The sequence below is a fragment of the Mytilus trossulus genome, chromosome 2 (assembly GCF_036588685.1).
Source record: "Mytilus trossulus isolate FHL-02 chromosome 2, PNRI_Mtr1.1.1.hap1, whole genome shotgun sequence".
In the NCBI taxonomy this organism is placed as follows: domain Eukaryota; kingdom Metazoa; phylum Mollusca; class Bivalvia; order Mytilida; family Mytilidae; genus Mytilus; species Mytilus trossulus.
Genome location: NC_086374.1, coordinates 95616798 through 95641012, shown reverse-complemented (window position 1 = coordinate 95641012; position 24215 = coordinate 95616798). Strand labels below are relative to the sequence as shown.

At 31.7% G+C, this 24215-nt stretch overlaps 1 protein-coding gene and 1 long non-coding RNA gene across 8 annotated transcripts in view; one reads left to right on the top strand and one right to left on the bottom strand.

The window, feature by feature from the left end:
* The window catches only part of LOC134708427 (papilin-like), a 170289-nt gene that overhangs the window by 38362 nt on the left and 107712 nt on the right, over positions 1-24215 (bottom strand). For 5 of the 7 annotated variants that reach the window (XM_063568937.1, XM_063568940.1, XM_063568941.1 and 2 more), the window contains 4 exons: positions 23799-23874; positions 21445-21771; positions 16158-16325; positions 15697-15796 (listed from right to left, as the gene is read on the bottom strand). In XM_063568937.1, coding sequence (XP_063425007.1) covers positions 15697-15796; positions 16158-16325; positions 21445-21771; positions 23799-23850 — 647 coding nt within the window. In that variant the 5' untranslated portion in view covers positions 23851-23874. Of the gene's footprint in view, positions 1-8456; positions 8597-15696; positions 15797-16157; positions 16326-21444; positions 21772-23798; positions 23875-24033; positions 24055-24215 lie in introns of those variants that run through there. The other 2 variants (XM_063568939.1, XM_063568942.1) reach the window with 2 other exon arrangements.
* LOC134708431 (uncharacterized) lies at positions 8568-11530 on the top strand. The gene is made up of 2 exons (XR_010105838.1): positions 8568-8708; positions 11232-11530. It is a non-coding gene; the product is annotated as an uncharacterized LOC134708431 (long non-coding RNA).

Below are 24215 nucleotides of genomic sequence, written 5' to 3'. Positions count from 1 at the left end.
TGAAAAACTGTTGCAGTAGTATATTGAGGCAAATAAGTTTAAAGGGGCATAACTCCTAGAAAAAAAACTGAATCATAAAATTTCCTGTAAATGTCCTAAATATCTATTAAGTTTTATGAAATTATGTTGTGTGGTTTCAGAGGAGTTGGGGTGACAAACTGTTGCAGTAGTATAGTGAAGCAAATAAGTTCAAAGGGGCGTAACTTCTAGAAAAAAAATTGAATCACAATTTCCTGTCAGTATTCACATTTACATAGTACATTTAATGTAGTATTGTCCTTATCGTCTACAAAGGTTTCATGAAATTCTGTTGTGTGGCTTCAAAGGAGTTGTGATGACAAGAAACAGGACTGACGGGCGGGTAAAAAACATTATACCCTTTGCAACTTCATAGCATGGGGTATAATAAGGAGATTTGGACCTGATGATAGACAATGATACAACTATTGAACAGAGTGAAAATGAAGTGCATCTATTAAGCATCTATAGGTCATCCTACTACATATAACATTTAGCAAAACACATACTGATTACCCATGATTACTCATTTATGAACATGATGAAAGGGTCAGACATGACAAAGGCCAACAAAATCTGGCTACTGACTTGTTACAGGTACATACATGTATAGAATGTGGCAGGCTGAAATATGTTTTTAGTGCTAATTTATAACCCTCTCCTAACCTTGGACAGAATTCAAAGTACATGTAATGGTTATCAGCACAACATAAAATAGCAATCTGTAACTAGAGGCTCTCAAGAACCTGTGTCGCTCACCTTGGTGTATGTGCATATTAAACAATGGACACAGATAAATTCATAACAAAATTGTGTTTTGATGATGGTGATGTGTTTATAGATCTTACTTTACCGAACATTCTTGTTGCTACAATTATCTCTATATGAAATGAACTTGGCGCAGTAATTAGAGTGGAAAATATTTTCTAAAAATCTATAAAAATTTATGAAAAATGTAAAAAATTGACTATAAAGGTCAATAACTCCTAAAGGGGACAACTGACCATATCGGTCGTGTTGACTTATTTGTAAATCTTACTTTGCTGAACATTATTGATGTTCACTGTTTATCTCTATCTATAATATTATTCAAGATAATAACCAAAAACAGCAAAATTTCCTTAAAATTACCAATTTTAGAGGCAGAAACCCAACAACTGGTTGTTCGATTCATCTGAAATTTTCAGGGCAGATAGATCTTGACCTGATAAGCAATTGAATCACTTTCAGATTTTCTATAAATGCTTGAATTTTTTAGTTATAAGCCAAAAACTGCATTTTACCTCTATTATCTATTTTTAGCCATGGCGGCCATCTTGGTTGGTTCATCGGGTCAACGGACACAATTTGTAAACAAGATACCCAAATGATGATTGTGGCCAAGTTTGGTTTAATTTGGCCCAGTAGTTTCACAGGAGATTTTTGTAAAAGATTACTCAGATTTACGAAAAAATTGTTAAAAATTGACTATAAAGGGCAATAACTCATAAAGGGGTCAACTGACCATTTCAGTCATGTTGAATAATTTATAAATCTTATTTTGCTGAACATTATTGCTGTTTACAATTTATCTCTATCTATAATATTATTCAAGATAATAACTAAAAACAGCAAAATTTCCTTAAAATTACCAGTTCAAGGGCAGCAACCCAACAACGGGTTGTTCAATTCATCTGAAATTTTCAGGGCAGATAGATCTTGACCTGATAAAGAATTTTACCTTTTATCAGATTTCCTTTAAATGCTTTGGTTTCTGAGTTATAAGCCAAAAACTGCATTTTACCCCTATGTTCTATTTTAAGCCATGGCGGCCATCTTGGTTGGTTGACCATGTCAGGGGACACAATTTTTAAACTTAAGGGCATATGATACAGTTTTGATCCTGTATTTACAAGTTCATGAAAATTTGCATGTAGGCTATTTTTCACCTGATTAAATCAAATATATGTAATAAAAAAAATACCTTCATGTGCTACTTTTTGCGTAAAATGAGGTCTAAATTTTGTATATTTGCTCAAAATTCAGATTTGTGGCCGTAATTTCTTTTTTGAAAGAAAGACATAACTTTTTTGTTATCAAAGATAAACACAAATTGTTTTTTGTTGAATAATCGGTAATTTCTGTATTTTATAAGTATATTTAAAAAATATGCATTTTTAATTCAGAAATAACTCATATTTATCAAATGTTCATGAATTGAGGAAAATACGTCATTTTTTGCTGCATGTTTTTCAAAATTAAAAAAAATCCTCTATTTACAGTTTAATAAAATTTGAGTCACATAATCTCTCTTCAAAATGAAACAAATTGCTGTTTTGAAAAATAGGGGTCCATGAACTCGTTTTCAAATTAAATCAGTTTGAATGATAAAAATCAGTCGAAAAATGCATCTTTTCCCGATATGTCACAGTTTGACGTCGCGAAAATAACATTTGACGTTAGCAATGTCATTACCTACCCTGTAACTGTATTGTATGCCCTTAATACTCCAATGATGATTGTGGCCAAGTTTGGTTTAATTTGGCCCAGTAGTTTCAAAGGAGAAGATTTTTGTAAAAGCTAACGACGGACGAAGACGCCGGACGACAGACGCTGGACGCCAAGTGATGAGAAAAGCTCACTTGGCCCTGTGGGCCAGGTGAGCTAAAAATCAATTTCAAAACTACTTCAGACTCATCAGATCAGCATGATCTAAGCAAATAAGTGAAACGGACTTCACACTGAACTCTGAAACATATAGTCTAGATGAACCTAAATAAAAAAAAAAACACCATACAAATGAAGGCTAGTTAATAAACATGCCCTAACCCTATACCTCTAGATATTGTAGAATAAACAAACATACACAGGCAAAAAAAAAAGAAGTATGTGTGTTAACTGTACCCCTAGACCCCTACCTACCCTAAAATTTATTTGGCTATTTTTGAGTAAGCACTGTCAAAGTCACAATGTTGTTCCCATAGACTCAATGTAAAAGAAATATGAAAAAAAAATCCATACCTACCTTCCCTTTTTTTTTAGCATGTGACAGTAAACACATATTTTTTTGTTTGGCCAAACATTAATCAATGTTTAAAGTAATTCTATATGCTCCCATTCAAATGCATTGATCGGCCAAAAAAAATAAGGGGGGATTCCTACATGTATTTGTTGTCATTGTCTAAAAATAAAGTGAGACAGCATTTTTTTAGTGTTGAATAAATCTGAATCATGTGTATTGTGTATTGCTGAGACTACTATAACACATGTGTGTTATAGTAGTCTCAGTGTATTGTTAAAAAAAATTAATCCTGTCTAAAAAAAGTGGGATTCTGTCAACATTTTATTTTGTGTTGACTAACTCTTAACACTCTTGCTGCCAAAGGGACATTTATGGCTTCTACACACAAATCTTGTTGATTGTGAAGAACGTCAAAGGTTCATTGTAACGTCACAATACTCAGGGGCACTGACAACGTCAAAAGATGGCGACAAAAGGACGATTTTGGCGGGAATGAAGCAATCTGAATAAAATCCTTTTAAGCATACTTAAAACGGATGTCAAGAAATGATACAGGATCATAAGCTTGTTAAAATACACCAACTTATTTAACGTGTTTACTAATTATCTAGTTCGTCATTTTCATGTAAAATGTTGCATTCTTTCGACAAATTTGTTTTACGTTTTTTCGTACATCTATCAATCAGAGTACATGTATCTCATATAATAATCGTATTCCTAATAAGTAATCATAAAAAAGGCAACTAGCTGTTATACTGGATTACGCAAAATATTAATATTCAGTCGCAATACACGCTTTATTTAAGAGAACTGGACAATTTATTTAGGACCGTGACTCAAATGCCGCGATTGAAATCTCAGTTAAGATTTTTTGCTTGTAAAAGTACACACGTGTTAACCGATGTACTTGTATTGTCATACGATATTTCAATACATTTTAAACCCGTTTCATCATGGAAGCACTGACTTAAAAATATTCATTTTCATTCGAAATGGGGATGTTAAATTAGTAGTAGACACAATGTTTTCTATTCCTATCATATATATTATAATCGATATCCTTTCCCAGTGACAACCTCTATTTTCTCGCATTCATCACAGATCTTTTACTTTATAGGACCCACTGAGCAATATATTTATTGTATATTGAATTTCAGACGTCCTTAACATTGCATGAAATATTTGCCACTGAACGTCGAGAAGAGAACAATTTATAAATTAACAGATTTTAAAGATATTTCGTATATGTCAATTACAGTGTGTACTTTATCATAGTCAATGAAAATGAATAATTATTGATTCAGGTTCACTTGTAGACAAAAGAAATTTATTTTAGAGAGTTTCTTCCCTCGTTTTTACTGGGTTTTTATTATTTGTATTCTCTAAAATTTTGAGCAATAAGCGGTCAACATAATAATAATAAACATGATAAAAAAAATAAGCAAAATGAATATGGATAGTGATTTTATGCCTACCAAAACAAGGATTGAAATGAAAATTTTAATCTGCCACGTTTGATACTTTACAACAAGGAGTAGTTCATAGAATGAGAACAGCTGCTCGGAAATTTTATTTATTTTTATTTGTACACGCTTTGTTTTTGTTTTGTTTTCATTGGGTGCCGATGTTTTGCCGTTTATATAATGATTTGAGAGATTTTGTTTTCGGAAGTTACTAATTATAACAAGGTTTACTAATAAAAAAACGAGAATAAATATATTTTAGTATTTTCCTTCAAAGCTTGTATAGCAATTGGTATTTTCACTTTATTTTAAGACAAGAAAGATGAGAAAAAAACTTTATTTCAAGGTTAAAAGTTGTATTTTTAAATAATGTTGTATTAAAAACATCGATTATCACAATCTTAGAGCAATAACTTCCGTGGGTAATGTTAGAAATTCCCGGGACCCGCCGGGTAAAGAAAAACTCCCGGGTGAGAGGTGAAAATAACGGGTGTCACCCGCAAAAAACGGGTGAGTTGACAGGTATGTTATCTTCTTCTTCCAGTATAAAGCGGCCACTGTCAACTGCATAGTTGCACATTTATGGAGTGCGTGCATGTATAAAAAAATTAAAATAAGTTATAAAAGTGTCAATGAGTGTATTTGCTATATTTAATTGTTTTATTGTTTCAGATCAAAAGGACCAAGGTGTTATCTTTTGTGTTTTTCATTTAAAATCTTCAATGTTTTACTCATACCAAGCTATAAATACATTCAGTATTTACACCAAAGCAATTTAAAACGGTAAACGGACAGAAAGTCACAGGACAAAAAGTCACAGGACATAAAGTCACAAATTTGATAGGACGAAAAGTCACAGGACAAAAAGTCACAATTATGTTTTTGACAATTGTTTGAATATATAAGAGAAAGATCTTGAAATATTTTCTTTTTATTACATCTATTTATTTTTCAGTGTAGGACATTGATCATAAGCTTTGTTAAATGAAAAGTTATCAAATTTTTAATCATGCAAAGGGGACATTTCTTGGCACCATGAAGCCATTTAAGTACAAAGTCACTTTGACATTTTGTTTTCACAGTCGGAAAGCAAGCCCTTAGAAACGACCGTTGTTGCTACTTTCTTAAGACAACAATGGAACTGATATTAAAACCCGCCATTCTGAAATTGCGTTAATTTCGCGGATTTTTTTTTTTGGCGCCAATTTGGAAGTTTATCCCTTTTTCACTTTCCTACTAGCCATTAGGGTCTGTAATATATTTATTTCGATTTGTTAAGCATGGATTATATTATCAACAGGAAACATGTCAAATTGGCCGTCTTTTAACGATCCCGTAATGCCGTTGATCGTCGTTTAAATTTATTTTCTTCTTTTTTTTTCATAGATTTAATAACAAAGACTAACATGTACTATACAAAAAATTAATAACACGTATTTCAAAATAAAAAAAAAAGCATCAAGTATAACGTTCTATCACCCCTTGGGAAACCCCGTTTTAACTAAATTCCAAAATATGGACATTTTTTGACATTGTAGTTTTTCGGTCTTACACATTGATGTCACCTTGCATCTAAACACAGTCAATGTACACATATTTAGTAGGTTTGTTTGAAAAAGTAATGGCGAGATCAGCTGTGAATATTTGACTGGATTAATATATTCTCTTTAGACTAAGTCAGTGAAATGTATGACTTAACTAAAACAAGGTAAGGAAATCGTATACTGTCTTTGCACAACACTAACTGCTTTAGATGACCGACATAAAACACATTTTGTGATTTTAAGGAATCCTGTAAAAGTAAATGAAAAAGTATTGTCCTAATTTTGAACCTAGACAGCCAACAAACCATTTGACTTTCTGGTGGGGGTAGGGGTTGGTGGCTATTGAGTATTGATTGTTTTGAAGAAAAAAAGTTTATAACCAATTTTTGGATAAAAAAATAATTTGTTTTTTACCCTGAGAAAAAAATGTTTCTTTTACCCTCAGCTGCCATTTAATGAAATGCTAAAATTGAAAAGAGAAGAATTGTTTTCAACTTGTCAGGGGAAAAAATCCATAGTTCCCCCTCCCTGAAAACAAATGGTTGCTGCCCAAACAATCTCTTTCAGAGAATCATTTTAATCAATCTTATTCAAAGCTTTATCATACTGACATGAAGTGTGACTTAATTTTGACTTGTGATCTAAAACATAATTGTCCACTTAGCCCCCAGAAACTGCTCTGAAATATATGTAACTCTCATATAAATATAAAAATGCATAGTTTTTTTAATGTTATTAATTTTTTTTTTTTTCAAATAGAAAAAGAAAAATATTACTGAGTCTATTTTAATCTTATTCATTTTCAAATTCATGATTAGCACCATTTATTTATTGGTTTAGTGTGTCATTTTATAATTTGAGCCCATTCATTAATTTAAAACTATAACTTGCATGAAATCAATGAGATAACCTTTATTGATATATTTAGATTGTTCATACAAAGATTGCAAATAATTTTCCTTTTATTTGAAACAATGAAGATTTTACATTCAGAATACTTTCATTATGATCTCTTTTAAGTTTAAATGAAAAAGGTAGGACCTACTTGCAAGTGTCAGAAATGAAAAGGAACTCCTGTTTTTTTATCATTTTCATACTGTCTTGATCCATTATTCATGAATATTTAGACTACCCCTTGTATAAATTGAGTAGACATTTATTTCTGTGTTACAATAATTTGGTTGCAGCAGTAAAAATACCTACCAAAACATGAATATTAAATTAACTCTTGGAATATTAAATTAATATTAAATTATTAACCCTATTATGGCACATAGGGACACATCTAGGGCCTATTTCACTGGGACTGAGTTCTGAAAAGTGATAAAATGTCTTTCTCTATTTTTTGGCACATGTTTATAGTATCAAAATGTATATAAGAGATTATTTTTAATAATATCCACTTGTAAATAACAGCATATGGTGTTTGATATAACAATAGTTTTTCATGATAGTGTCAAACAAAGGGACGTAACTCGTGAATTACCGTCGGCCCCGCTTCGTCAGAAATATCGACACTTCTAACTGGCACATTTGCGTATCTGTGCATATCAACTGGCACAAATTTGACATATCATAGTCAAAGTTATGTTACATAACATAATTTAAATTCAGCATAGCTTCCCGAGAAGTTAAGAAAGAAAATTACGATTTAAATTTTTTTTGACCACATTTTTTGGTCAACACCTACACTTTGAAGACATATTATGAAAGAAAAAAATGAGTTAAATCCATAATTGAGTTAATGAAAATATTCCTTATATACTCGAGAATGTTCACTTAAAAGCAAATTAGTTTTAATTCATTGTAACAGCTACAAATTAAAAAAAACGGGCTTCCCTTTTTGGGGTAAAAAAATGCCCATATATGGTAATCACATGACGTCCATTGTTGCTTTAAGAAATAGGGTCAAACCGGGGTCAGCTTTCCGACTGTTCAGAACAATTATTTGTTCATCATTGATATTTATTGAATAAAGTTTAATTACAAAGTTGCTTTATATATAAGAGTTCAAGAAAAAAAACAAAAACTTTTTAAAACTATTTTTTCTTGTTTAAAGAAAAATACTCTAAAAACTGAATTGTGACTTTTTGTCCTGTGACTTTTTGTCCGTGACTTTTTGTCCTGTGACTTTCTGTCCTACATTCTTTAAAACAACAAGCAATCAAGCAATGATACCCAATATACCCTTCTAAATAACATGTTGACACCCCTGCCCCCTTTCCCTTCTTGATAATATGGATTCAGTTGAATAATTGTAAATTATTGTTAAGCCCCGATGATAGATAATAGTGATCTCTCATTTATTTCATTCATATTTCCCGGCAAATTTTTTTACCGCGAACTATGTCACACTTATTTTCACTTTCGGCAAGTTTTGCACAGTTGTTTGTTATGCGTAATGATACTTCATAGTTACAGCATAATTACCTTAGTGAGATGTTATTAAAACATCTTAATTCTTTTATATTTATCCTTCTATAATATTTATATTATCCAAAATCCTACATGTCAACTGGAAGGCCATTTTTGTCTACTTTCACATTGGTGTGCACGAACTATTTTTAGAGTGTATTGATTGACCTGTGAACTTGATGACGTTTTCAGAAACTATAGTCAGTTTCAAATTAGTCCTTGGCTGAAACAGCTGATTTTGACAGGAGCAGATAATTTGTTATTAAGGTATTTTAGCACTTACTGACATTTATTTAGCACATATTGCAACTTATTTATATTAATAAATTACTGTTATTAATATTATAATTCTTAAATTTATTTCCACAGAATTTATTTCTTTTTTACAAAGTATGTGGGAACTTTCAAAAGACAAAAGTTTTTTTTTAAATACTGTGACATTAAGAATTGCTATAACTCACAGAATATCTTCCCAACATTCTGGCATATCAAAGGGTGACAGCAATTTAAAACAATTAAAACAAAGAAAGGGAAAAAGATTACTTAAAAAAGAAAAAAAGCAAACAAACAAAAACAAAAATAGCTTAAAATATATATTTAGCAATTGTTTTCATTTATTAATTACCAAGGATTTGTTTAGTTGGACTTATTGTTACCCCAAGAAAACACTGTTAACTGAGGCAAAGCTGGAGAGTGAACCACAATTTCTATGTTACTTTTTCATTAAAGAGAGAAAATATTACACTGTCATTCATTAAGGTTCATCATAAGGAATTGAAAAATATGGCCGTGTTTACACCTAAAAAATTACTATGAGTACAGACAAACTGGTACTTCCAGGAAAGTTTTAAGGCATGGCAGGAACTAGATATATAAAAGTTATATGAAGTCTACGTTTCAGAAAATTAAAAACTTACCTGCATTTTGATGTGCATTTTTTTCCAGTCTGCAGAAGATAGCAAAATAAACAAACACCCGAGTTTCATTTGATACGGTCCACTCAGTTACACAGTTTAAACCTGTTAAATCACCTATTGTTTACAGGTGTCTATTGTCAATCTATTGTCCATTTAAATCAATACTACTCACAACATTGATTATATGAGGGGAGCTTCTCAATCGTTTTCGCTACTTAGTTAATTTTTGCACCTTCTGCAGGAACGAAAAAAAATGGATAGCAAAATCTAGAAAAGTTTATAATTTTCTGAAGCATAAAATGCATTAAAAATTTATATATCTAGTTCCTGCCATCCCTTAAAACTGTTGCAGGTGTATAGGTTAGTCTGTACTCAGAGTAAAATTTGGGGTGTAAATACGGCCATTTTAGCCAAAAGGTTATGATGAACCTTAAGAGTTATTTCACCTTCATTTGATAAATTTAATTGAAAATGAACAAATATTTGATGTTTTATAATTAAAACAGTGAAAATAATGCAATGTATAAATCTCATTTTTTTTTTTATCTTTTTCTAAGCATTCACAATTTGTTTTGATCTGACGTCATGACAATTAAATATTTACCCAAAATTTGTTATTTTTTGGACATTATTATCCTTTGGTAAGACAATTAACTTACTCTTTTGTTTAAAAGAAAAACATTTGGAAAATCTTTTTTACATAAGGCAGCAACCATTTGATTTTCGGGGGGGGGGGGGGGTGGGGGGGGGGGGGTTATGTTTTTTTTTTCTGTGCAAACTTTTTTTTCGCCTTCGGCAAAGAACAATCTTTTTTTTTAGAGACAAACCGAAAACAATTTTTTTCTTTCAATTTTAGCATTACATATAGTGGCAGATGAGGGTGAAACAAACAAAAAACAAATTAATTTTTTTCATCAAAACCTGGAAACAAACTTTTTTTTCCCACAAAAAAAACATAGCCCCACCCCCACCCCCCACCCCCACCCCCGAAAATCAAATGGTTGCTGCCTAAGTATGCTCTAGTTGTGTATGACAATTCTATGAAAATAATTATTTTTTATCAAAGTTGCAGGATATTTCAAAAAGCATAATTTTTTGCTGCATACTATTTATCTTATTGTGTAGTAATAAACCATTATTTCTGAGGTTTTGCCCATTGACCTTCTTCAGTTGTTTTTTTTTATTTTGGTAGACATTTTTCCTTTCACAATCATTAAGATGTTATCATAACATAACAAGTATATTAATCTATATTTATCTAATTAAAAATAATTGCATCATTTAATGAATAGACCCTGAGTCTCAATTTTTTTTATGGGGGTTCAATTTCCTGCTATTTTCTATGGGGTTCAATGAGATTTAGCAATTTTTCCATTTTTAAAGGGACATAACTCAAGAATGGTATTTATAAGTGACACCACCCAATTTCAATCTTGATCTGTGTTTTGTGGTAATATGCATTCTGTATAATTTTCATAATATTTAATTTGGTTGAGTCAAACTCAAAAGTTAGTGAATGGAAACCAAAAAATCAGTCATTTCTATGTTATTAATCTAGGGCATAATTCATAAAGGATAAAAGTGAAGCCACAAAATTTCCAAATTTTTCTGTGTTTTGTGGTATTTATTATATTAGCATTGTGTATAAGTTTTATAACATCTAGTTGAGCTAAGCTTAAGGTAGAGAACAGGATGTTTGCAACAGACAAGGGTAACACTAATAACCCCTTCACCATTGTCTTGTTGTAGGCACAAAAAGTAAGTGACACAAGTGAAGAACAGTTGAAATAAGACTACTATTTTGATTATGGTCAGGATAAATTTACAATCATAAATTCCAATGCAAAAATTTACATGTAAAAATATATTGTAGAATGGCTGCTAAAGAAGTAAAAGAAAAGAACTCAGTTGTAGGAGCAAAATCGATCCATTGTTTAAAGTGCAAAAAGAAGACAAAAAGCTTACAAATGTCTATCATGAGGAATCCTGCAACCAAAAGAAGGAGAGTTAAAGCCGTCTGTGCAGTTTGCAGTACAAAAAAATCAATGTTCGTCAATAAAAGTTTCAAATGAAGATGACGATGATAGAATAGAAAGAAGGACATATTTATTTTTTCAATTATATTTAGATATTTATTTACCCTTTTAATTAAAAACTGTTGTTTTTTTTAAATTTGTTTTTTTAAATCATTTGTAATCTTGAGCCATCACATGTACAGTAATAAAATAAAATACCGCTACATTGACAACAACACTTAAGTAAACTGCATCGTTATTGTCGACATGTTTCGCCAATTAGATCGGGACAAAGTATACAAAATTAGAACCCATGAAGTACAAAAAAGTGGCATCATGTATGTAATAGAATAAGTGTAAATATAAAAATAAGATGTGGTACGAATGCCAATGAGACAACTATCCACTAGAGTTGAAATGATGTGTCAGTTTTCAAATTTAGGTTCTTGTAATTTAGTCTTCAGCAATGAGCAAAACCCATATGGCATAGTAAGCTATAAGGGCCCAAATAAAGTGGATGTAAGCAATTAATTGTAACCAACTGTATGACCTTCAACAATTTTGAGAAAACCCCAAATTAGTCAGCTGTAAAAGGCCCAGACTGTTCTTGTTGTGTTGAAAACCCATTGGTGGCTATTAGCTGTTTTCTGCTATTTGGTGTGGTTGTTGTCTCTTTAAAACACATTCCCTATTTCCATTCTCAATTTTAATTGTTCATGTATGACATACATAAAAAAACAATCATTAATCTATTTACAATTAAAACTGTGTTCATTCAGAAATTTTCGGTGCTTTTATGACTGGTGCATTGAACACCGGTGTCAACGTGATGATTGTAACTGCAGTTACGATCATCCCAATATGGCGGACACAAATATAGAGAAATTTTATAAGGCGGATTTCTCCACTTTAGCAGCTTATTTTCAGATTTGTATTATGCCAAGGAAAATCTTTATAAGCATTGCCATTGAAATCTTTTTTCGGACAGGATGAAAAAGCAACAAGAAGAATGAAAATCGACATACAAAAAATCACGATGATGATCGTAACTTGTATTTATTTTTATCAATGATGATCGTAACTTCTACTTAAGATGATAGTAACTGTCTGTTCCTAAGAAGCATTTTCTGATAAATGAGAACAAATAAAGCTGTCTAGTATGCAAACAAATGTACGTTATCAGCTGATATTGTGAGGAAGGATCACAGAGTTATCTAGTTCAATATTAAAATGTTTTATATTGATTTCAAATGTTTTATATAAAATGAATAAGGTTTTGCACAGTTTATACATTAATGACCAGTTTGTTTAAATTGGATGTTTTCCACCCATTTTTTACCCTTACACTTTATTGGGACAAAAGTACCTTTCGAGGATCTGGTATGTTTTTGGAATTCAGACTTTATATATACATGTAGTTTCTTTCGTTAACAGATTTACATTTTTAAAAAGAAAGGTTGAACAAATAAAGTGTAATCATATATGTTCAATGATAAAAAAAACAATGAAACCGTCAAAAAAGGGAGCTACTATTTGATTTTAGTTTGGGGGAGAGAATAGGATGAATAATTTTGTCCTGCATTTTTTATGTTGAAATCTCTATCCTGCTTTTTTATTTTTATTCTATTCAGTCCTGATTTTATTTTACATAAATTGTCATACACCCTTTTTGTTTGGTCAAGCTGTTCATCCGGCCCCCCTTTTTTTTTTTGAAATAGCCTGTCCTGCCTTTTTCCAAATTTCATCACCCCATATAAAATCAAATGGTAGATCGCTGTTTGGCTTAAAACAACTTCTTTGACTAACTTCAATAAAACATGTCATATACTGTATAAATGTAAGAATTTGAAGCTTGAAAAATTTAATATGAACGTGTATACATGTACCATCTATTTCAACTTTTCCTTCTTTACATAAATAGCCCACCCATGGCAAATACATGCAAAAGTAGTCCAGTGGCGTATCCAGAGATTTTCATAAGAGATGGGGGACTGGCTGCCTAAGAGAAGACCCGCTACAGTCATACTTCATTACTTCCCTATACAATCAACCAAATTTCCCCAAAAAAAAGGTGACGCCACCACCTTGACCCTCCCTCTAAGTCCACCTCTGTAGTCTACCAATGTTTAATAGTCATAGTTTGATCTGGGAACAGTATATCTATATATCGCCCTGTTTTGATTAAGAAAAAACAAGACCAGGCAACAATTTAAAACCGATAGAAAGTCATCAAAATAGTGTAACGTCATGCCTTCCTTTACTTTATTCCGTGAAAGTTTTGGCCTATATTCTTAAACTGTATCATGAGAATGATATTGATATCAACTTCATATCAACGTTAATATATTTTGAAAGTTAACCAAATTACTCATAAGAAAAAAATATTGAGGACATTTGCATATAAGTCTGCTAATCCCCCTTGTGTCATTTCTTTTTAGAATAGCAGTTTTCATTTATTCTTTGTTTAACTTTAAAATCATAATATTTATTTTATTGTGACTTCTAAGTAGGGTGTTCATTTGGTGAAAAGAAAAACATTCGTAAATTTTAAGTTACAATCATCTTTTCATAAAAACAAGTCCAAGTTACGATCATCCATAGACGAAGTTACGATCATCATTGTTATTTTTTTAATCTCCATTTTCGTTCTTCTGGTTGTTTTTCTTTAATTTATGAAAAACACATACAATGGCAATTAATGCTTATAAAGATTTTTCTTGATTTAAAAAAAATCTGAAAATAAGCTGTTAAAGTGGAGAAATCAGCCTTCTAAAATTTCTCTAAATTTATGTCCGCCATATTGGGATGATCGTAATTGCAGTTGCGATCATCACGTTAAAGCCAGTTATTGAAGAACGTTGTGAAATCAACAAGAAAAGTTTGTGGTACATTTTTGTGTGAGACACAGTATATACAAATAATGTATTCTGATATAAACAAAACATTTAATTGCTATGACTACCATTCCCCTAGAAAAGTTGATCATAGTCTTGCATGCAGCTGTCTCATAGTTCTATTCCAATGCTTTTGGTTAGCTATGAGATTAATAAGTGTTAATTGCAGATCTTTGTTTGTGTCATATAATAATTTTCAACTTTTCCAAAATCAAAGAAATTCAAACACATTGTCAATTAACAATACACAGTTCTTTTGATGTCATTTAGCTTTTGTTGTCAATTCATGTAGTTAGGTTGGTTCCTGCAAATCAAAAGTTGCTGGATTTCTTCTTTTTGGTATTGAATGACACAATTTTATTCTGACATTCAAATAGTACTGCGATGGTGTATTTTATCCAGCATTTCTTATCAGCATGATATTGCATCAATAAAGAGTATAGCAGAAACATAAGTCTGCTTGTGTAAAATGGAATCCATATCAAAAGTATGAAGTCTTTGTTCTTGATGTCCCAACTGTTACACTAATTGCCTTTTGTCAGAAAGTCTCAAAAAAATTAGAAACGAGATGAAAAATTATGTCTAGCGACAGAGTTCAATGATGTGGATATTTTTGTTTTTATATCAACAATGAGAAAAAACTAATTTTTACTGTATATATTGGACTTGGCTTATAATTATAGAATAACTAATCGAAGAATTCAAATAGAGAAAAATATGCAACGAGTGACCGAACAACACATTAACTCACAAATACACGTAGCGCATGAGTTATTATCGTAGATGGGGCATAAACAGATGAGAAAACATAATGCCCCTCTTCTATCGTAGGTGGGGCATAAAATAAAATACAGTGGATAGATTACTATTTATTTGGAAAAGAATTTAATATTTACCATTTTTTACAATTTATTTAACTATAAAAATAAGAACATGTGGTAGATTGCCGATAAGACAACTCTCCACAAGAGACTGAATGACACAGAAATTGTTAAATATAGCTAGGTCACCATACAGACTTCATACACAGTTTTCTGACAAGAAAGTTATCTATTTTTACATGTATTTTGTTTCAGAGCCTCAATGAAATTTAGACTTCTTCTTGGTACAATATCTCATTTAAAAGATATTAGATTTCTTGAGGGACTTAATTTGTGGGTGCTGGACTGGTGTCATGTAAATGGCATCCTATACCATATTAACAGAGAGCTACCTCCAAGATAATTTCCCAATTTTACCAGTATTCTCTCTGATAATTCACAACATAGAGTTATTTCCCCTTGCATGTACATGTACTATAATCTTGTTCTTGTCTCATTAGCATAGTTAAAATATTTTTACCAATTTTAATTTCTAGAAGAAAGCAACATGCATTTCTTACGAGTGGTATAGTGAAACTGTGAAAGCAGTCCTGTTGACAAAAATTTACCTTGGCAAAAATATGGCTGAACATATTTCATTTTCTCTCTGTGCAAATAACTGAAGTGCTGCCATTCTTAATTGTTTTTGACATGGTTTCAATGGTTTTTCTACAAAAAAAAATATACCCAAAGGTATTGCTTCTTGAATGTCCTCAATATTTCCAACTTCCAAACTTTTATATGTTCTATGACTCATGCAATTTATATGTCATATCTAAAGTAAAATCAAATTCATGCCTTCTTCTCGTCATTAAATCTCAGTGATTATTCACAATATTTGAAAAACCTTACAGTTTATACTAAGCAATTAATAAATGGAATTTCAAAACTTCAATGGTTTAGTTATACAGTCATGTACTTCTACGATTCAAGTAAGGTCCTAAACAAACACATCCTTTCATAAAGGTATCAGATGTTTTTCTCTATCCAAAGGTTTGTCTTTTCTTTAGAAATTTTTATCTAGTGTTACCTGGATTGGTACAAACAGATCCACACCCACTTGGACAACAGAGTTGCTCCCCTTGACAAACTTGGTCTTTCCCACATCTTATACTGTCCTGAATGTCAAAACATAAACCTACAGGCATGTTCTCAACTGATGGACAAGAACTACTACTTTTTGTTAATGGTACCGGTACTGAAATACAAAACATAAACCTACAGGCATGTTCTCAACTGACGGACAAGAACCACTACTGGTCGTGAATGGTGCTGAAATATAAAACATAATGCTACAGGCATGTTCTCATCTGATGGACAAGAACCACCACTTGTCCTTTATGGTACTGAAATATAAAACATAAACCTACAGGCATGTTCTCAACTGATGGACAAGAACCACTACTTGTTGTTAATGGTACTGAAATATAAAACATAAACCTACAGGCATGTTCTCAACTGATGGACAAGAACCACTACTGGTCGTGAATGGTGCTGAAATATAAAACATAAACCTACAGGCATGTTCTCAACTGATGGACAAGAACCAACACAGGTCATGAATGGTGCTGAAATATAAGACATAAATTATAAGCATGTTCTCAACTGATGGACAAGAACCACTACTGGTCGTAAATGGTGCTGAAATATAAAACATAAACCTACAGGCATGTTCTCAACTGATGGACAAGAACCACTACTGGTCGTGAGTGGTGCTGAAATATAAAACATAAACCTACAGGCATGTTCTCAACTGACGGACAAGAACCACTACTGGTCGTTAATGGTGCTGAAATATAAGACATAAATTATAAGCATGTTCTCTTTTGAAGGGAAGGAACTTCTAATATAATTGAGAATTGAAAGCAGGAATGTGTCAAAGAGACAACAACCTGACCACAGAGCAGAAAGCAGCTAAAGGTCATCCATGGGTCTTCAACACAGCAAGAAAATATCTCAATAAGAGCATGCTTCAGCTGGCCCCTAAAAACTGCAAAGTAAAGTTACCAAAGAACATTACTCATTTACAACTTACATTACTTTAACCTATAATGGTTTAATTTTTAAATTGTTATTTGGGTGGAGAGTTGTCTCATTGGCACTCACACCACATCTTCCTATATCTATTAAGGCGAAGTGTACGTAATTGCACGCCCCTAGCGGAATACGGGATAAATAACGTTAGTTACGCAAATTATCTCCCTTACTCCAAGAAAGGACACACGAAAGATAAAATACTTTGTGCGGTCTATCGTAAATCAAACAAGCACGCCCGTGCTGTCTTAAAAAACTTAATCATGAGAAATTATCTGAATTACTCCAGTTAGAAATCAAAGCATTCTATTGTTTCGTGCAGCCTGACTTTAATACCAGTTTTTGTTTTTTTTTGTTTTAGACGCATGGGACATGAAAGGCATTCCGTGTAAAACTTATGATATCAACAGATTGTAAAAATGCCTCACAACAGAACTATAAATAAATAAACATGTGACGATTCTACTTCTATTGATATCAAATTAATTAAAATGAAATCTGAATTGACCCAACAATATCGTTATAAAAGCCGTAGTTTTGAACGAAAACACACAGTACTCAACATAAAGCTTTAGGTTACCGAACAATTAATGAATGACATGTGAAATTAATTATTACTTTGGTTCAAGTCTGTCACTTCACAACATGGTATTTGTTTTTCGTAACTATTTTTTTCATCAATAAGGCTGTTGATTTTCTCGTTGGAATTTTCTTGCATTTTTCATATCGGGGTGTTTGTGGCCTACACATTATGTTTTTGTCCCTTTAATTGTTGAATAGAGTTTGGTTGTTAATTCTTATTGCTTACATCGACTTCATTTAACCATGCAGTGGTGGGTAGTTGACTCATTGGATGTCATACCACATCTCCTTATTGTTTTATATGATATAAATAGGAAAGCTATGCATTTGCATTATGCAGAAGCTATATTCGTACTGCACTTTGCTATGTAAACCCGTGAAGCAATACAGTGTGAATAATCTCTGTGCATTACACGGAGTACATTCTTGTTACATTTTGTTAGGTAAATTTTTAAAGCATCGAACATGATAATTTCTCAAAGGTCGCATTCTTATATAATTAATTTTACACCAGTTAATTTAAAGCATTACTAGATATATTAACTAATAATCGCTATTTAAAGCACTCCCCTACACAAATTTTATTGCATAACACTGCATGGGTATGCTACGGTCGTTTTTGCACTGACTAGGTACGTTGATCTCAAAAGGATTATATAGGTGTAAGGTTTTCATTTTGAATATACATGTATGAAATATCTGCAACGGGTAGTTATATACCAAATACTCCGATCTTTTCTATTTAAAAAAAATGTATACATAAGCGAGTCCTTCTTTTTAACCTCATTGCGGTCTAAAAAATTCTGAAGGTTAAATGAAATGAAGCTGTTTTTTTAGATTAACCCAGATAAGGGACACTAAAGGTAGCACATTTTAAAGCCACGGATGTATAAGAACTAAAAGAGTTGAAAAAGCATAGTAGCATATGCATTATGCTTATTGTTTAAATCCGTGTTACCCCAAGGGTGACTGGGGAAACGAAATATGGTCGCTTGGTCTTCTCCCGACCGGCAGTAAAACATTTGCCGAAGTGGAGCGTCCATTTGGCTGTGCAGGATTTATTAAGCTCGCAGTCACGTCCGGTCAGAATGGGTTCGTTAAATCCGATGCCTTGTGTTAAGAGAGTGCCACACTCTATGCCTGTCAAAAACCATTGCAACAACTATAATTTAAGGGTTGAGTATGTGGACTGTTGCACGCAGTAAAATTTCTATCCCTTTCCGATATACCCTCATTTTCTAGTGGCACTCCAAAATTCCCAGACCATCATCCCGGATGGCCTCTGTTATGAACAAAACTTCCAATTGTATTTATCATTAACTTGTTCTCGTCCTGAACATTCATGACATATTTGCCACTGGACGTTAAGCAACCAACAATCAATCAATCAATTTTTTAACAAATAATGCATGGAACAAACAAATATTTTCTTATGTTTCTTAAACTTCAATCAGCAAACATTACATCATTCTTTGTCATTCAGATGAAGAAAAGGGAAAGTGATCAAGATTGGAAATTTTGTAAAAAAAAATGTTTTGGCAGAGATGCGTCTTGAGCATGTGTGTAAACATGACTAATGAAATAGGTTTATGATGTAGACTATATTGTGTGCAAATCCTAAGATTAACAACATGCAGAAATAACGAACATGAAAATATGCAGAAAATAGGTCTACTCTTTTAAATACAAACATGCAGAAGTAGAATTGAAATCGGTGTATACCCGATCTTAGTATTAAAGCCGATCAATTCATTCTGACAACCAGGACAAATTCAAACTCGATATTTGATTCATAAAAGAAATAAACAATCCATGCCAGCATTGAAAAAGATTCGGAAATAACACTAATACAGAAAAGATGAAATTAGAGTCTACGGTAAATTTCTTTCATTTGCGGTAAATTAATTTACAAACTTGCATTTTCTTTTCAGAAACATCCTTTAAAATTAGTAAGTTTATTTCCTTATCAATTTATAGCCTTAGAACATTTGTAATACATAGGAAGATGGGTAATACACACGCACACCATTGCTACGACATTGTACGGTATAATAGAGCTTCAACGTAGAAGTTGCGGCGACGTTATTGCATATAATGACGTCACCAGATAATTTTAATGTTCCTGTCAAAAAACTAAACTTCAACAGAGAGTAGCGTAAAAACTAATACGGTTGCTAAGGACTTTCTTTGCACCGATGGATTCGTCCATTATTTTTAAATCGTATATCAATTTTAGAAAAAAATCCATTGTCTAACAAAATAGAAAATCTTGATAATGTAAAAATATCTGCTAATTTTGATGATTTTCTCTATATATCCTTTGTAATTTTGGTGTATCATGTAGTTAATTTCAACGGCTCGTATCTCAAAAACAAAAACGGTTACCCCCTTTTTTTATTTCATTTTCTGGTGTAATTTTACAAGCAGAATTCATATGTGAAATTAAAAAAAAATCCATTGTGTAGTTTAATTACGTACACTTTGCTTAAAACAAAAGTTTTACAATGAAAAAGAAGATTTACTGTTGACACAGAGATATGTCTTGCCTCTATGCAGAAAATTCAGACAATCTGATCAACTGCAAAATTGATTTTTGCTCTTTGGTTGGGTTGTTGTCTATTTGACATATTCCCCATTTTCATTCTCAATATCATTCAGGTTTCAATTCAATTTCAGGGTAGAACCTCAAAATAGTCATCAAACTGATATGATAGTATTACAACTTTACAGAAAATATCATTGTTCAAAGTGAGGCAGAAAATTTAACAGTTATTGGCATTCCCAGAAAAGACGTACAATGTACTTATATCCTGCCTTACACGACTTTTGTTTAAGGATCGAGAGACAAAATTTTCTTCTAGATTTAAGTTAAGTTGTGATGAATTTCTAGTCTTGTTCAGTATGTCATGTGTGTCAACAACTTAATCTTTTTCATCAGACTGATAATTACAAGAAGCTTTAATCTGTAATTAGCATATAGGGTACACTCATGTGTTACCATCAAATTATACAATCCAATAAAGAAGTCATGTGATATTGTCAAATCTGTGTCATTTTCTCTAGATTATATGGATCATCTGTCGTCTGCCAAGTCACGATAACTTTTATTCAAAAGAGTGTGTATTTTTTGCTGGTTTTTTTTTTAAGAAAAAAATTGCTTCATGTTATGTTGCCATGGTTACTTAGAAACATGATATGATACTTTGACACTTTCTCAAGAACACACACCAACTTAGATTTAATGTCATGAATAATTTATACAGAGGATGAAATTATCTGTGTAATGATGGTCTCAATGTCTTTACTAAGGACTCCAGTAATGACGAAATTTCACTGTTTCTTGATATGTCATCTATAATGTTTTAAAATTTAAAATACATGAAATATGTACCAAATCACAAAAAAAAACTTGCTGCAAATCTCATCTTTAAAGGTTTTAACTGTGGCCTATAATTACTTACATCCACTTCATTTTAACTCAGGATATTTAACCAATGTTTATTCTGAGTTTAAGGAAAAAAAAGAAAAAGAAAAACCTGGTGGTTACATTTATAAAAAGACTGTCTGAAATTATACACTGTTAGAAAATTTCAAATCTTTAGATTTGCCTAAGATGGAACATCAGACATGTCGTGAGTCTTTTAAGCAATTTTAGTTTCTAAAAACAGAAAAATAATAAGAGCTTTATTAATTTGACCTACCAAAATTCAATTTAGATCCATCCAGACAACAAGTTCCCATCATACAGAGGTAGTTCTTGCTACAAGTCGTGTTTGTTTTACTGCAAGCTTTTTTCAAGCCATTTGTATCTTTTTCTGGATAATTACATATATCATTTGGTTCTGGATCAGTCTTTGGTAAAATGTTTGGTTCTACAACCAGTACTGGCTTAGGCAATTGTAAGATAGGACAACATAGCATTAGATGTGTGACACAGAAGTGGTCATCACTACATTGGTCATTGGTCCAGCAGGTTTTGTTTTTGGTGCCATCAGAAGTTTTTTCTGCATTGGTACATCCAGTTATCTCTAAAAATAATTATTTAAAAGTTAAAATGACATTTTCAAAAATATTATCCTCTTTAGGCTGTTCCATTTAAATATATTTTTCTGAAAGAAGTTAACTTTTCTCTTCTATGGTGAACCTAAACTCTAACAATTACCTATCATTGCCAGTTTTTTATAATTGTTTTGAATATGCCTGAAACATTTGCCACTGGACATTAAGCAAACAATAATACATAAATTATTAACTAAAGTGATAGAGTTAACTCCCCTATCCCCCATTTGAGTTAAGCATTCCATTGCAGACTAATAGATACTATCCTATGCATTAAAGCATGAAAATATGTACAAAATATTATCTAAAATTAAATTAAATTACTGATATAAAAATTACGTAATTAGGATTCAAGTGATTTGTTTTAATGCCAATTTTAAAACTATTGTGCTATTTCTTAGCAGTCAGTTTTTATTGGTAGAGGAAGCTGGACTCATTGCTGGAGTACAATGAGAGAAACAAAGACCGTTGGTAAGAAAACTGACAATTCTTAAGTCAATCAAGATTGGAGTTAAGCACATCTGCCCTGTGTGAGGGTTCGAACTAACTATCTTAGTGTTGACAGGCTAGTGATACAGATGTTCAACTAATTAGTTACTGAGGCCCTTTGTAATCAGAAAAGCAAATTTCTAGTGAATAAATGTTTCTCAAAATAAATTTGAATCAACTAGTGTATTTAGATCATGAACCCAGATTAAAAATCTCCAAACCATGATTTCCCAAATAATCATATATATACTTAGTACCATAGAAACCTGAAAATCATAACCCATGCCCTCTCTGGACCCTTTTAAATAAAAATACAAAAATACCCTATCAATGCAATCCATACACATTGAGCTACATGTTACTCTATCTGTTTTTTTTTTAAATTGAAAATACATGAGAGGGTTGTGATTTTATTGGCACTCTGTATAGTTTACTTTTCTTCTTTTGGCCTTACACAGTTACATAGGTATTTATGTTTAAGGCTTTTTATTACCAAAATAGTCCTACTACAAATTTAAAAGGAAAAGCTCTCAATATTTCTGCAATATAAGAAGTACAAATTGTTTTTCTATCATTTATTTTCTATAAAACATAGGTCACCAAGGGCTGACCTCTTCTTTCTCAGTATTGATGTTGATTTAATAAATACAGATGTTGAATGACACAAACACTAAATTCAGGTCTTTATATCTTAATCCTATTTTACTATGGTATTTATTGTCATTTATAAATACAGATGACTTTAACTCAATGTTGTGATGGTATTTTTCCTTTTAACCTTGTCATGTATTTTAAAATGAGAGGTAAATGTGCATTTAACCTATTTTATATGGTATCCATGTAAAAAACAAAATTCTTCCGCCCAGCAACAAGTATCTTGTTAATAAACAACAATTCAACTTGACTGAGAGCTGTGTTTTAGTTGTTTCACCAAGGACAAAGGTAAAGTGTGCAATGTATGAAATACACTTAGTATTCCTCAAGTGGTTCTGATCTACTTCCAATTTTCTAAGGTAGAAAATGTTACAAAAATATCACAATATATATTTCTGATCATCAGAGATTTTTTTTAATAATTTACATAAATAAACCTTTTCTTTTGAGTTTGAGTTAAAATAGTTTATGAAGAAACATCTCATTTTCTAAACAAAATTTGGATCAGAAGCTTATTGAATGGATTTACATCTTGATTGAAAAGAATGTAATGACAGTGGCAGATCCAGAAATTTTGTAAGTGGGGGCCCACTGACTGTCGAAGAGGGGATGCGCTCCCATCACGCTTCAGTGATTCCCTATGTAACCTAACAAAATTTTTCAAGAAATTTTCTGTATACTAAAATTATAGCATTTATGTTTTGGACTTTTCAAACTTTCAGTTTCAACTGTACTTTATTAAATGAAGCTTATTTCAAAAACATGACATATTCTTCCATGCTAAAAATCAATATAGTTTTGTTTTAAAACTGGTTTGCAATAGCCCTGGGAACAGTATTAATAGAAGAATTACCTTTCGCAAGCACAGCTTGAATTAAACACAAAACAATAACCTGTCTCATCATTTTTAGTTCAGTTCATTGAAATGCCTGAAAAATATAAAAATATTGAAACAATTTTATTTTAAGTCATACAAATAATTACAATGCAGTGATCAATGTTTTATTCCAATTGATAGTTTTCAAGACATATAATTACCTAAAATTTCACTGGTATAGATCTACATATATATATTCTTTTTTTCTTACCCCATAATTTCTTTTACTGACCCTGAACTATTTAAATTGTTGCCAAAATAATTTACAAAGAAAAACATTCAGAAGTTTGTATGGATAACTTAAACCATCATCAAAGGTGTAAAATGTATAACAAGACTGCACACACTGAAATGTCTCGCCTTCTTTACTAATCCTTGATACTATCTTGATAA